The following is an 11,939-nucleotide window of genomic DNA, read 5'->3' on the forward strand; positions in this document are numbered from 1 at the left end:
TTCTAGTCAGAAAGGTTCCAGATGACCAAGAGGTATTCCATCCACATCTGTGTGTGTGTGTGTGTGTGTGTGTGTGTTCTGTGTCTGACTGACATATTTTTGTAAAGTGCTCTGATAGGTTTGAATGTGCTGTATAAATGAAATTATTTTTTATTATTGTCATGAATGATGTCCCTTGTCTCTGCCTGGCTGAACGGGAATGGGGGGTATGTGTGTGTGTGCGTGCGCGCATGTGTATGTGCGCAAACGTGAAGTTGAATTTTTGCTGTATTTTCCAATACAGGTGATTTTCAGTTCATTTTGTCAAGTCTTCATTGACTGAAGAATTGATTTCGACTTCTTTTCTTCCCTCTGCTATTTAGATTTCAGATACCTAATCAGTTCTTGTTTGTGTTTCTTTCTCATTTTTTGCTGTACTACCCCTTTACCCCTGATGTATACTTGGCAAAAAACAGAAAAAAAGAAATAAGCTGTGTTTTATAACTGTCTATCCATCTGTGTCTCTCTTCATGTTGGTCTCTCTCTCTCTTTCCTTCTATATATAATGTATCTTTCTTTGTATGTATGCATATATTTGAATAGATAAGATGTTGCCCTGGTTTCTAACACACATTTTGCCTTATAGACCACTGTGCATGTGTGTTAATGGTGCCTTGCTTTCCCAGTTCATAGACCTGCGGCTGGCTGTGCTGGGTAACGTGGATGCCGGCAAGTCCACCCTGCTTGGTGTACTGACTCAGGGGGAGCTGGACAACGGCAGGGGGTGTGCCCGCTTGAACCTCTTCCGTCACCTCCATGAGATCCAGTCAGGACGCACTTCTTCCATCTCCTATGACGTCCTGGGCTTTGACTCCAAAGGACAGGTATGGTTTGTGATTCACTCCTTGTACTGCTGCTAATGAGTGTGCTCATCGATGAAAGGCTGTCCCCTTTCTGAGTTAAGACGGAGCTTACAGGTCAGGATGTTAGTCATCACTCTTTATCTGGACTTGTTCATCATGGGATGGCATTACTTTTTGTTCAGCAAAAGGCATACAGAATGTAGTGACTGCACTTCAAACTTGTGCCACACTGATTTCAATTCAGCAAGGTTCAGCAGTCAAGTATTAAGCACTGACTGACCTTTTAGTAATCATTATCAGGATGCTGTGAAGATGTTACAAGTTCGTCGTCCATTTTTTATTGTCTTTTCAAAGAATAGTACATATGCAGACTTCAGCATAAGTTAAGGGGCTAGTATGACATCTTCTGAAGAATACTAGAAAATAGGAAAGCATAATTTTTTTCAGTGTATTTTGCATCATTGATTTTGTGATCAGCGCAGTGAAGCAGCATTGTCGCAAATGCCTTGGCAAGAACGGTGGCCATTCACACTCGTTACTGACTTGTCTGTGATTTTCTGTTTTCAGGGGCATCATGCTGACAAGATGTGTGAATGATGTGAATATATATGTTTGTGTGTGCTTGTGCATATATGTTTATGTGTATTTATGCATGTGTGTGTGTGTGTGTGTGTTTACTCATACATATGTGTGTGTGTTCATATTTGAGTTTGTGCTTACATGTGTTTTGGACAGATGATATGAAACAGACTTCACTTTATAAGCTGGACAGGGGGTGAGTCAGTTAGAATCACGACGCCTGTTTCAGGTTGTGAACTATGCAGAGTGCCGCACCGTGGAAGAGATCTGTGAGAGTTCCACCAAGCTGATCACACTGATCGATCTGGCTGGCCACCAGAAGTACCTCAGAACCACCATCTTTGGACTCACAGGAAACTGTCCAGATTTTGCCATGCTGGTTGTCAGCGCCACCACAGGCATCGGTGAGCGTTTCTTGGGGGCTTAGTTTGCCCCATTGTTTTATTTTGCTTTATGTTCATGTTCAAAACAAACCTAGTATAGGATTTGAAGGCCTGATCAGTGCAACGGGTTTATGTGTAGGTCAGGCTTCTGCTCCTTTTTTAATTACAGACTGACCCTCTTTTGCATATGTAAGACTTTGATCATTGTATGCGTGGTTTACTTCAAGTGAACATTTAAACATTTTATGCCTTTTATGTATACATTGTTGAATGACTGTGATATTTGCATAATATTCATGCATTTTTACACTACCAAATAACTTCTCTCATTGGAGTTACAGTGATACTTGCATAATATTCATGCATTTTTACACCACCAAATAACTTCTCTCATTGGAGTTAATAAAAAATCATCTATTCTCTGTTCTGTATGTCCTCAGCAGACACAGACGGACTGTGATTATTGTGTGTGTGTGGTTTACTTTAACAAACATATTACACCTATTGTGTAGAAAATATTAACGACTGTGATACTCGTCTGTTGTCTTGTAAGATTTTACACCACAAAATATATAGTTTCTCTCACTGAAAATAACAACAAAAGCATTATACATTGTGTATTGAATGACTGTGATACTTGTCTATTGTAAATACAATTTTAACACCACAAAATAAATTTCTGTCATTGGAAATAACAACAAAAGTATTATTATACATTGTGTATTGAAAGACTGTGATACTCGTCTATTGTTAATATGATTTTTACACAACAAAATCTATAATTTCTCTTACTGGAAATAACAACAAAAGCATTATACATTGGGTATTGTGTGCTCAGCGGGAACGACAAAGGAGCACCTTGGGTATGCCCTGGCACTGGGTGTGCCAGTGATGGTGGTGGTGAACAAGGTGGACCTGTGCCCCGCCGGCAGTGTGGAGCGCCTGTTGCGCCAGCTGGAGACCATCCTCAAGTCCCCGGGCTGCAAGAAGATCCCCGTCCGCATCAGCAGCGAGGACGATGCCATCACCGTGGCCAGCAACTTTGATACCAACAGGTTGGTCTGCGTTCTCTCAGTCAGCTCAGCTGCCTTGTTTGTTTGCCTTTTGGTGTCTGCCTTTCTGTCTGTGTTTTGTCTGCCTTTTTGTCTGCGTTTTGTCCTTTTTGTCTGCATTTTTGTCTTTTGTCTTCCTTTTTGCCCTTTTGTCTGCCTTTTGTCTTCCTTTTTGCCCTTTAGTCTGCCTTTTGTCTTCCTTTTTGCCCTTTAGTCTGCCTTTTGTCTTCCTTTTTGCCCTTTAGTCTGCATTTTGTCTTCCTTTTTGCCCTTTAGTCTACCTTTTGTCTTCCTTTTTGCACTTTTGTCTGCATTTTGTCTTCCTTTTTGCCCTTTAGTCTACCTTTTGTCTTCCTTTTTGCCCTTTAGTCTGCATTTTTTCTTTCTTTTTGCCTCTTAGTCTGCTTTTTGTCTGCCTTTCTGCCATTTGTCTGCCTTTTGTCTTTTTTGTCTGCTTTTTGTCTGCCTTTCTGCCATTTGTCTGCCTTTTGTCCTTTTTGTCTGCATTTTGTCTTCCTTTTTGCTCTCTTGTCTGCTTTTTGTCTGTCGTTCTGCTTTTTTGTCTGCTTGTTGGTCTGCCTTTTGTCTGTCTTTTGCCCTTTTTGTCTGCATTTTGTCTTCCTTTTTGCCCATTTTGTCTGCCTTTTTGTCTGCTTTTTGGTCTGCCATTTGTCTGTCTTTTGTCGTTTTTGTCTGCATTTTGTCTTCCTTTTTGCCCTTTAGTCTGTATTTTGTTTTCCTTTTTGCTCTTTTGGACTGCCTTTTGTCTGTCTTTTGTCTGCCTTTTTGTCTGCCTATAACCTGCCTTTTGTCAGCATTTTGTCTGCCGTTTTGCTGTTTTGTTTGCCTTTTTGTCCTCTTTTCTGCCTTTTGTCTGCATGTTTGCCTTTTTGTCTGCATATCACCTGCCATTTGTCTGCATTTTTCCTGTTTTGTTTGCCTTTCTGCCTTTTTGTCTGCCTTTTGTTTGCATATCGTCAGCGTTTGTGTTTGTCTTTTCTCTGCCCTTTGTCTGCACTTTGTGTGCCTTTCTGATTTTTGTCTGCCTTTTGTCTGCCTTTTTGTCAACATTTTGTCTGCACAAACACACACACACACACACACACACACACACACACACACACACGCATACTGACACAATCCTTTCGTGTGTTAACCTTTGTGAGCAAGCTCTCACTACAGAAACTTTATTCAGGTATTCTATCACTATCTCTTCCATAAAACAGTTTTGACTGGTTACCAGCAATAGTCTTGCACATATGCAAAAGAAAGCATTGACCTTGGGACCTTTCTCTTTTTGCGTGCAGCATAACACCCATCTTCACCGTGTCCTGTGTGTCGGGATATAAGCTGGATCTGATCCTGAAGTTTCTGCATGTGTTGCCGCCTCAGAAGTCTCACACGGAGCGAGAGCGTCTGTCTCAAGATCTGACTGAGTTCCAGATAGATGAACTATACACTGTGCCCCAGGTGGGCACTGTTGTTGGAGGTGTCATCAAAAGGTAAAGTGAGAATAACAGGCATGATGATACTACTTCAACTACTACTACTATAATGATAATGATAATAATCATGGGAACAATCATGACCATGATAATGAATCAGTTTCATTCAGCACATAATCTTGCATTTGTCAACTCAGTGAACAATATACACTGTACTCATTCAGTTCCTGCAGTAACACCACACATACCGGTAAACAGCTGTCCCACCACACCCACTTCAAACAGCCTGTAACATCTCTGAAAGAGTGCTTCAAAATGAAAATGTCTTTATGTTGTTTTTGATTTCTTTCAGAGTTGTAGTATTTGATTTTGAATTCACTCAGTGTTGGAGTATTGAACAGACTGGATGGCAGCAAGTTCCAGATTCATAGGCATTGAAATTAAAAGCATATTTCCTAACTGTTTTCATTGTAGACACTTTATCAGCCAGTTTTTTTTAACCAAACTGTATTTGACTATTTGTGAACCCTGTATGATTCTGATTCCCTGACAGTAAGCATCCACTGTGCAGGGGATCTATACGGGAAGGGGAGACACTGTTGTTAGGCCCTTCAGACAGCGGAGACTTCAAGGAAGTGAAAGTACGCACGGTACACCGCAACCGTTTGCCATGTCGACTGATTCAGGCTGGGCAGGCAGCATCAGTTGCTCTTGTGGATGTTGAACGAGATCATCTTAGGAAGGTGAGTGTGCACACTGAGGTTGGAGGTTCTGCTCTGTTTTTTGTTTGTTCACCACACAAATTCTTTTAGGACAGAGGCAAATTTCAAAGTTTTTTGTCAGTTTACTGTTGGCTTGGTTAAGGACAGAAAAGCTATACAAAAGAAAACAACAAAAAAGAAATCAAAGCATCGAGATTGTATGTATTTAACAATCTTTGAAAATGTGTGCGTGTGCATGTGTGTGTTAACATTCATTGAATGAATCAGAATCAGATTTTGTTTGTCCTCAGAACCCAGCAGGTTTACAAGACACAGTCACAGAGAGAATATTCAATGATTCTTCTAAAACATTTTTGAATGTAGAGAACTAAGTCCAGCTGATTTCATTACGTTTCGTACATTCTGATGGCAAAGTAACAACATCTGAGCTTACAGATACTTTTCTTATTCATATTCTCTCATTGTCATATGATTAACACTGGTCAGGAGAATTTCATCTTCAGTATATCACAAATCTTGCATGTTCTTTTTTGCTACCCCTTCCCTTTTCTGCGTATAGATCACAAGCACTAATTCTGAGTTTATTCCCTTCTCTTTTGTATTTATGGATTTTACACTGTTGGGAATACAGTTCTAATCTTTAATCTGTTGATATTTCAAAAGAAAATTTGTAGTCATTTCTGTTTTGTTTCAAATGAGTGTCCGCGAATCGATAGTGATCGCACCTTAATTTTAGCCCAATCGCCCAATCGAGCCATATAATTATGTGACATAATTTGACAAAAAACAAGAACACCAGAGAATCGACAGACAGACAGAAAATACGAGAAAAAAAACTTAGCCGTATGAAGAGCACAGGAAAAGGGGGGCAAAGGGGAGGTTACCTACTTCTGGGGGGTTATCGGCCATAGCTACTTTCGCTTTCTCCGCATAGGCGGATAGTAGTTTGCACAGGGCAGGAATGTCAGACCCCTGCTGGAGTCTGCTCTAGTGGGTCACGGTAAGTATGTTACTTAAACGTAATTTCAGGAAGAAAATTTATTTTTGTATTTTTCTTCTTTGACTTTACTCCGTTGATTGATTATTCCATACATGATTAAGACCTAGTTTAGTTCAGATGTTTCTGATGACATGAAACCAAGTGTGATCCTCAGCGTCATTAAACAGTCCTTGATACGTGGTCCCTTTATATTTCACTCTATTATCAGGTGAACACAGTATGGAAGTATGTGTACCTGTGTGTGTACACCTGTGTGCAGGGCATGGTATTGTTGAGCCCCTCAGCAGAGCGTGTGTGCACCCAGGTGTTCGAAGCGGATGTGTATGTTCTCTTCCATTGCAACAAGATCACCAGGAACTTCCAGACAACCGTACACATAGGCACAGTCTGTCAAACTGCCGTCATCTCTAAAATCAACAGGGTCAGTGCTGTGGTGTTGAGTGAGAGCACACACTCTGTCCTCTACATGTGTGTGTGTGTGTGTGTGTGTGTGTGCGCATGTGTGCGTGTGTGTGTGTGTTCTGGGGAATGGAGTATGAGAGGGATATGAGCTTATTGTATTGTGTGAATTTTTGTTTAAATTTTTTTATTTTTTACAATATAGAAAGCATTATTGTAATATTATTTTGTGCATGCTAACTTAAAGAACATTCGTTTGATATGTAAGTAATTCACATTGGAGTTGAAGGGTGGAGGATAAATCATTATACATGCATTTCATTGTATGAAACAAATTTTCTGTGGAGAAATACTCTAAATTTTACAGCCTTCCACCAAACATGAACACTTTAAAAAACAACAACAGATTTATGGATGCCTGCCCCAGCTTATATAGGTTTATTCTTTTTTTTTGTGAAGGAAAGTTTGCTGTTTCTTTCTTTAAAAAAAAAAAAATGGCATAAAACATTTTTTCATTTATTTCCATATTCAGAGAAACAAATCAGATGGAAAACAATACTGCTGCTGTCTTTTTTCTTTTTGATTAAAATGAATATTCCTGTAATCATGCTCTTCCATCAAGCATTGAAACATTAGACCACGCAGGAAGAAGTTGATTTATAAATCTGACTGGTGATTTTTGTGGCGGTGAACATGCAGCATTGTATGAATTGCTTTCAGACAACAGACAGGTGAAAAAAAATTGGATGATTTCTTTTAAATCCTTTTTGATCCACTTTTGTTTTCTTTTGCAGAATCACATCAAGACCAACGAGAAGGCGCGTGTGACGTTCAAGTTTAAGTTCAAGCCGGAATATATTCGTGTGGGTGCTAGACTACTTTTCCGTGATGGGAAAACCAAAGGTGTTGGAGAAGTCACACATATAGAGCCGCATATAGAGCGTTAATCAAGTGTTCCCCAGACAGGCTGGAATGCAGAAACGTTTATGTCAGGTGGTGTGCGGACACTGTCGTTTGTGACAAAGGCTGGAGGCGAATCACCTGTTCTGCACAAGGTATTGGGCATCTGACCTATAACCATGGTCTTTGTTTCTGTGGCACATATTGAGGGTATCTGTGCCGTGTACATTTTTGTTTTGTTGCCTGTGTGAGCCAAAGACAAAACCTTGGATGAGAGAGAGAGAGAGAAAAAAAAAGAGAGATGGTTCAGGAATTACAAAGCAGAACTGGTTTATTGTAATGCCTGTCTAGTCTGTCAGTGTGGTGTTTGCGTTTACATTATTTATTTATTTTATTTCTTACTCACTTCCCTCTCTTTCCTCTTATAAAGCTTCTGGTGTTCATAAGACCGACATCGACCGTGTTTTAATTTCCCAGCATGTATCAGAACTCCTGTGTGCTTGTATATTTCAGCTGTGAGCGGATTGCTGTGGTTATTTTTTAGTGCTGCCTGTACCTAAGCTCGTGTCTTGAAATAGGAAAGATAACTGTTTATTTAAAGCTGAGATAAATTCTTATCACTGTAGTGGCTGACAGGATCAGATCCACTGAAAGACACATTAAAAACTCACCTAAAATGAAACAAAATACAAAAACACATATCCTTAGCAGCACACGCACACTCACATACATACACTGCAGCATGCATGCATGCACACACACAAACACACACACACACACACACCAACCTCTTCATTGATCTCATGACATGTACAAAAATGTCAGAAATGCAGTTTTTAAAAAAAGTGGGAAAGATATGTTTTCTTTTTTGATGAATTGTGCAGTACAGCTTCTCTGTGTCTGTTGATGAAATAGCTAAAATCAACTGCTTTTAATGTACATAATCAAATAATGTTCACCTCTGAAAATAGAGTATGGCTGCCTAAATGATGGAGTAATAATGGTCATTTACATGAAAGGTCGTTTGTATATTATGAGTGTGGCAGCCCATGAAGTAGTAGAAAAAGATTCTAATGTTCTTAAATGGCAGTGTGATATTTTTATTTGTGATTGGTTTTTACTTTCTGTACAGTTATCTGTTCAAACAAGGCATCTAGAAGATTCTTATAACAAAAAGAAATATGCACATTTACACGTTTTGGATACATTGTCAAAGGTGATGAACTTTGTTAACTTATGTGTTTTGAGGAGGTGGGGTCGTTATTTTTTATAAAAAAATTTCTTGATATGATGATGGGGGCAAAAGCTGAGTGTGAAGAGTTTGTCAGGTCACAAGCTTTCTGTTCATTTGCAGTGCCTTCTCATTTTATTTCCCTATGATCCATGCACAGAACTTTTTTCCCACTAGAGTTGAACTGTTCTGTGTTCAGAGCATTTAACTTTTAAGCATTGATATTCAACAGTGTTCTTAGATGTTTTTGTGCTTAACACACACTTATGAGTTTTATTTTCACATGTCTTTGCGATGGAAAAGAATGCCATGAATTTTTTTTCTCTTTGTTTTCTTTGCATCAACATAGGCAGCACCCCTTTACACTGATGTTTCGAATTGGTCTGACTTCAGCAATAATTAATACCCTCTTGAGTTTTTGGCATCAAGTGTTTACATTTATTTTTTGTAATGCATTATTTTTGAAAGAACGGGAAATGGCTCACATAGAAAATGATCGAACACATATGAAACAATCAAATAGCAACCACATCCCCCTCTCGCAAAAAAAGAAAAAAAGAAAAAAGGAAGAAAAAAGAAAAAGGACAGTCCCAGCTGGTTCAACCTACTGAAGACATTGGTGTGTTAGATAAATGTTTTGTTTTTTGTTCTTTTGCAAGACCTTTTTTTCTTTTCTTTTCACTTTTGCAGATGTTGATTAAGTATCTCTCTCCAAGTAGCATGATTTGTCAGCATTGAGAAATACATTAATCGGCTATTTGTCTGTTTCAGTTGAATGTTTAACTTTTTTTCTTTTTTTTAATTTTTTTTTTTTTTTTTTTTTTTAGAGCAAGCACACACATTTGTGATATGAGATCTTGAAATCTTTGCGGTTGAGCTGAAATTTTGTGACCTGAATAAACTTTGACACTTTTATATTTCCTAATGAATATGAAAATGGCATAGTGGCATACTGGTTTCCTGTGGGTTTTTTTTTTTTTTTTTTTTTTTAATCAAATAAACGTCCTAGTAGCTTTTATGGAAAGGAATGTTTTGCAGCTATTGTAAACAAAACAAGTCTGTGTAATCACCCTGCCTCCATATATTATTCTGTTTGGATTGTACTAATATTGGCAGCACTTCTGGGCACTGGTGGTGGCTTGGTCAGACTAAAATTGGTGGTATTTATTTCCAGTTTTGGCATAATTATAGTACACGTAGATGGTTGTTATTAGAGCACTCTTTTCAGAGAACTGTAGGTGGTTCAATGAAAAACAAGAGATATTTTTGGTTGTGTTTGTTTATAACCTTTTGATCCATTAACAAAAGTAGTAGTAAATAATGTGAAATGACTTTCCAGAGTTTTGCAATTTGTTGTAAATAGAGATATATGTGTGCATCCATTCACATGTGCTGTCAAATGTTTTTCATCTATTTATTCGATATGCAACTTCTCAGTTGGATGATTCTATCCCGTTTTTTGTTTGAGACGTTTTCATCCAGTGTGGTTATGCAGATGATACAGGTGCATAATGTCCCCCATGGGGATGCCGGGGTCTTTCAGTATAAATAGCATCCCCGCATTCTGGAAATTCTGTGCTAGAAATTTCCTCTTTTCTATCACTCCCTTTGTTTCTGCCTTTTTTCTGTCTTCACTGTTGTCTCCCTTTGCTGCCTTCCCAGTCCATTCCCCTTTCTTTTTTCAAGCCAGCCTGGATTCTATTTTCTCTTTTCCACAGTCTGTGATGTACTATCTGTGCTGTTTTGCTCGGGCAATTAGGTAGTGAGGTGTTAACACTGGAATGGGCACTAGCTGCCCATTCTGCAGTGTTATTTGCCTATTATGGCCTTTTTATGTATTTTTTGTTTGGCTTTGAAGTATTGGTTGTTTTTTTTTCCTTTTTGATGATTTTTGTTATCTGGGGATGATAAATTAAGCGGAATGGTTGATGTCCCCAGCATTACCTAGTCTTATTTGCCATAAGGAGTTTAATGGTTGGGATACTGTGTCATGAACTGTTTTGTGGGTTTGTCTTAGTGTGTTTTTTTTTTGTAGATGTGAGTTTTGTGTTGATGCGGTTGAGCATTTGTATGGTTTGACAGTCCTGATATGGCCCTTTGCGGTCGGCTGGACTAAAGCAACAAGAATAAGGTGCATAATGAGCACTTGTTTCTGTAACTGGCAGATCTGTACTTACTGATCTGTAGAACTGGTATAGGTGGAGTCAGCTTCTTGACAGCATCATGTCTTCTGCGGTTCCCACCATCCCCCACCTCGTTACCTTCACATGTCCCCGCAGGATGGGCTGTGGAGTTCTTTTTGCTGCAGCGGTGTATTATTGCAGGGTTTTTGTCATGTGTTAGTTTTGTTTCTTTTTTTTTTTTTTTTTTAAATTGTGCATCATCACAGAGTCATATCACCATTTTTTGCTTCTTTCTTCAGGCATTTAAATGACGAGGAAACTGGCCTGTGTGCATGAATTTTCGCAGTCACAACTCATTCAGTCAACGGGTTCCTCTTTACATGCAGTGATGTTCATTCCTCCATCCCCCCTTTTCTTTTTTCACTCTAGTCTCACTCAAAATCAAAAATCTACTGTCTCTAGATATTAGAGATGATTATAGAGAGACAAATGAGATCATATGATTGAATTTGGGGACTTAATTTTGCAGAAAAGAGCTGTGGTTTGCAATCAGTGATAGGCCACTGTGTCACTTTGACTCAGGTGGATGATCCTGTGAAACCATAACATCTCGGCTGGGAAAAAAAAGAAAAAAGAAAAGAAATAAAAAAGAAAAAAGAAACTGATCTTGTTTTTTCCAGTTGGTTCAACTCACATTCAAAATGTTTGTGTTCAGATCACAGACACCTAAGATTCAACGTGGCGTTTTTGCTGCCATTCTTAATATGGTGTGGTGTCAGTTGTGTAAGACAGGTCCCATTCCTCCAGTTTCCTGGGATGGTTACCATTGTTGGCCGTGTTACTGGAGAATGGTGTTAACATAAAACCTGATTGTAACTAACTGGTTTTGATTTGTGTTTCTTCATGATGGTCAGAGCCATAATATTATGAAGTGTAGGAATTCACATGCATGCTGACTAACTGTTCTGTGCTGGCTCAAGCGTCTCTTGCACCTTTTCCAATGTCAGTTCCTTCTTGCTTGGTGCTGCTACAGTTTGTGTTTCTATTTGTTTGTTGTAGTTTTTGAGGAGACAACAAATCTACAAACTTTTTCCCAACCCAAGTAAGTTTTTGCAGATTTTTAATGCCACAAGGCACAACTGTTTCTCCAAAGCTAAAAAAACCCCACACCTTCAATGTGTATAAAAACCCTGCGTCAAGGCATTTTCTGCATGCCACTGTCACTGCAGTGTCTGAAGATTGCTGCAGTGCTCTGGCTTTTTT

At 38.9% G+C, this 11,939-nt stretch overlaps 1 protein-coding gene across 1 annotated transcript in view; it reads left to right on the forward strand.

Moving 5' to 3' along the window:
• Nucleotides 1-11,939, forward strand: part of LOC143295822 (GTP-binding protein 2-like) — a 17,146-nt gene extending 5,207 nt beyond the window's left edge. The window contains exons 4-11 of the mRNA XM_076607464.1: nucleotides 1-32; nucleotides 666-863; nucleotides 1,651-1,825; nucleotides 2,643-2,859; nucleotides 4,164-4,358; nucleotides 4,873-5,044; nucleotides 6,283-6,444; nucleotides 7,217-11,939. The exon at nucleotides 1-32 is cut by the window's left edge and continues 83 nt beyond it. Coding sequence (XP_076463579.1) covers nucleotides 1-32; nucleotides 666-863; nucleotides 1,651-1,825; nucleotides 2,643-2,859; nucleotides 4,164-4,358; nucleotides 4,873-5,044; nucleotides 6,283-6,444; nucleotides 7,217-7,369 — 1,304 coding nt within the window. The 3' untranslated portion in view covers nucleotides 7,370-11,939. The remainder of the gene's footprint in view (nucleotides 33-665; nucleotides 864-1,650; nucleotides 1,826-2,642; nucleotides 2,860-4,163; nucleotides 4,359-4,872; nucleotides 5,045-6,282; nucleotides 6,445-7,216) is intronic.

The sequence above is a fragment of the Babylonia areolata genome, chromosome 21, assembly GCF_041734735.1.
Source record: "Babylonia areolata isolate BAREFJ2019XMU chromosome 21, ASM4173473v1, whole genome shotgun sequence".
NCBI classification, from domain to species: Eukaryota; Metazoa; Mollusca; class Gastropoda; order Neogastropoda; family Buccinidae; genus Babylonia; species Babylonia areolata.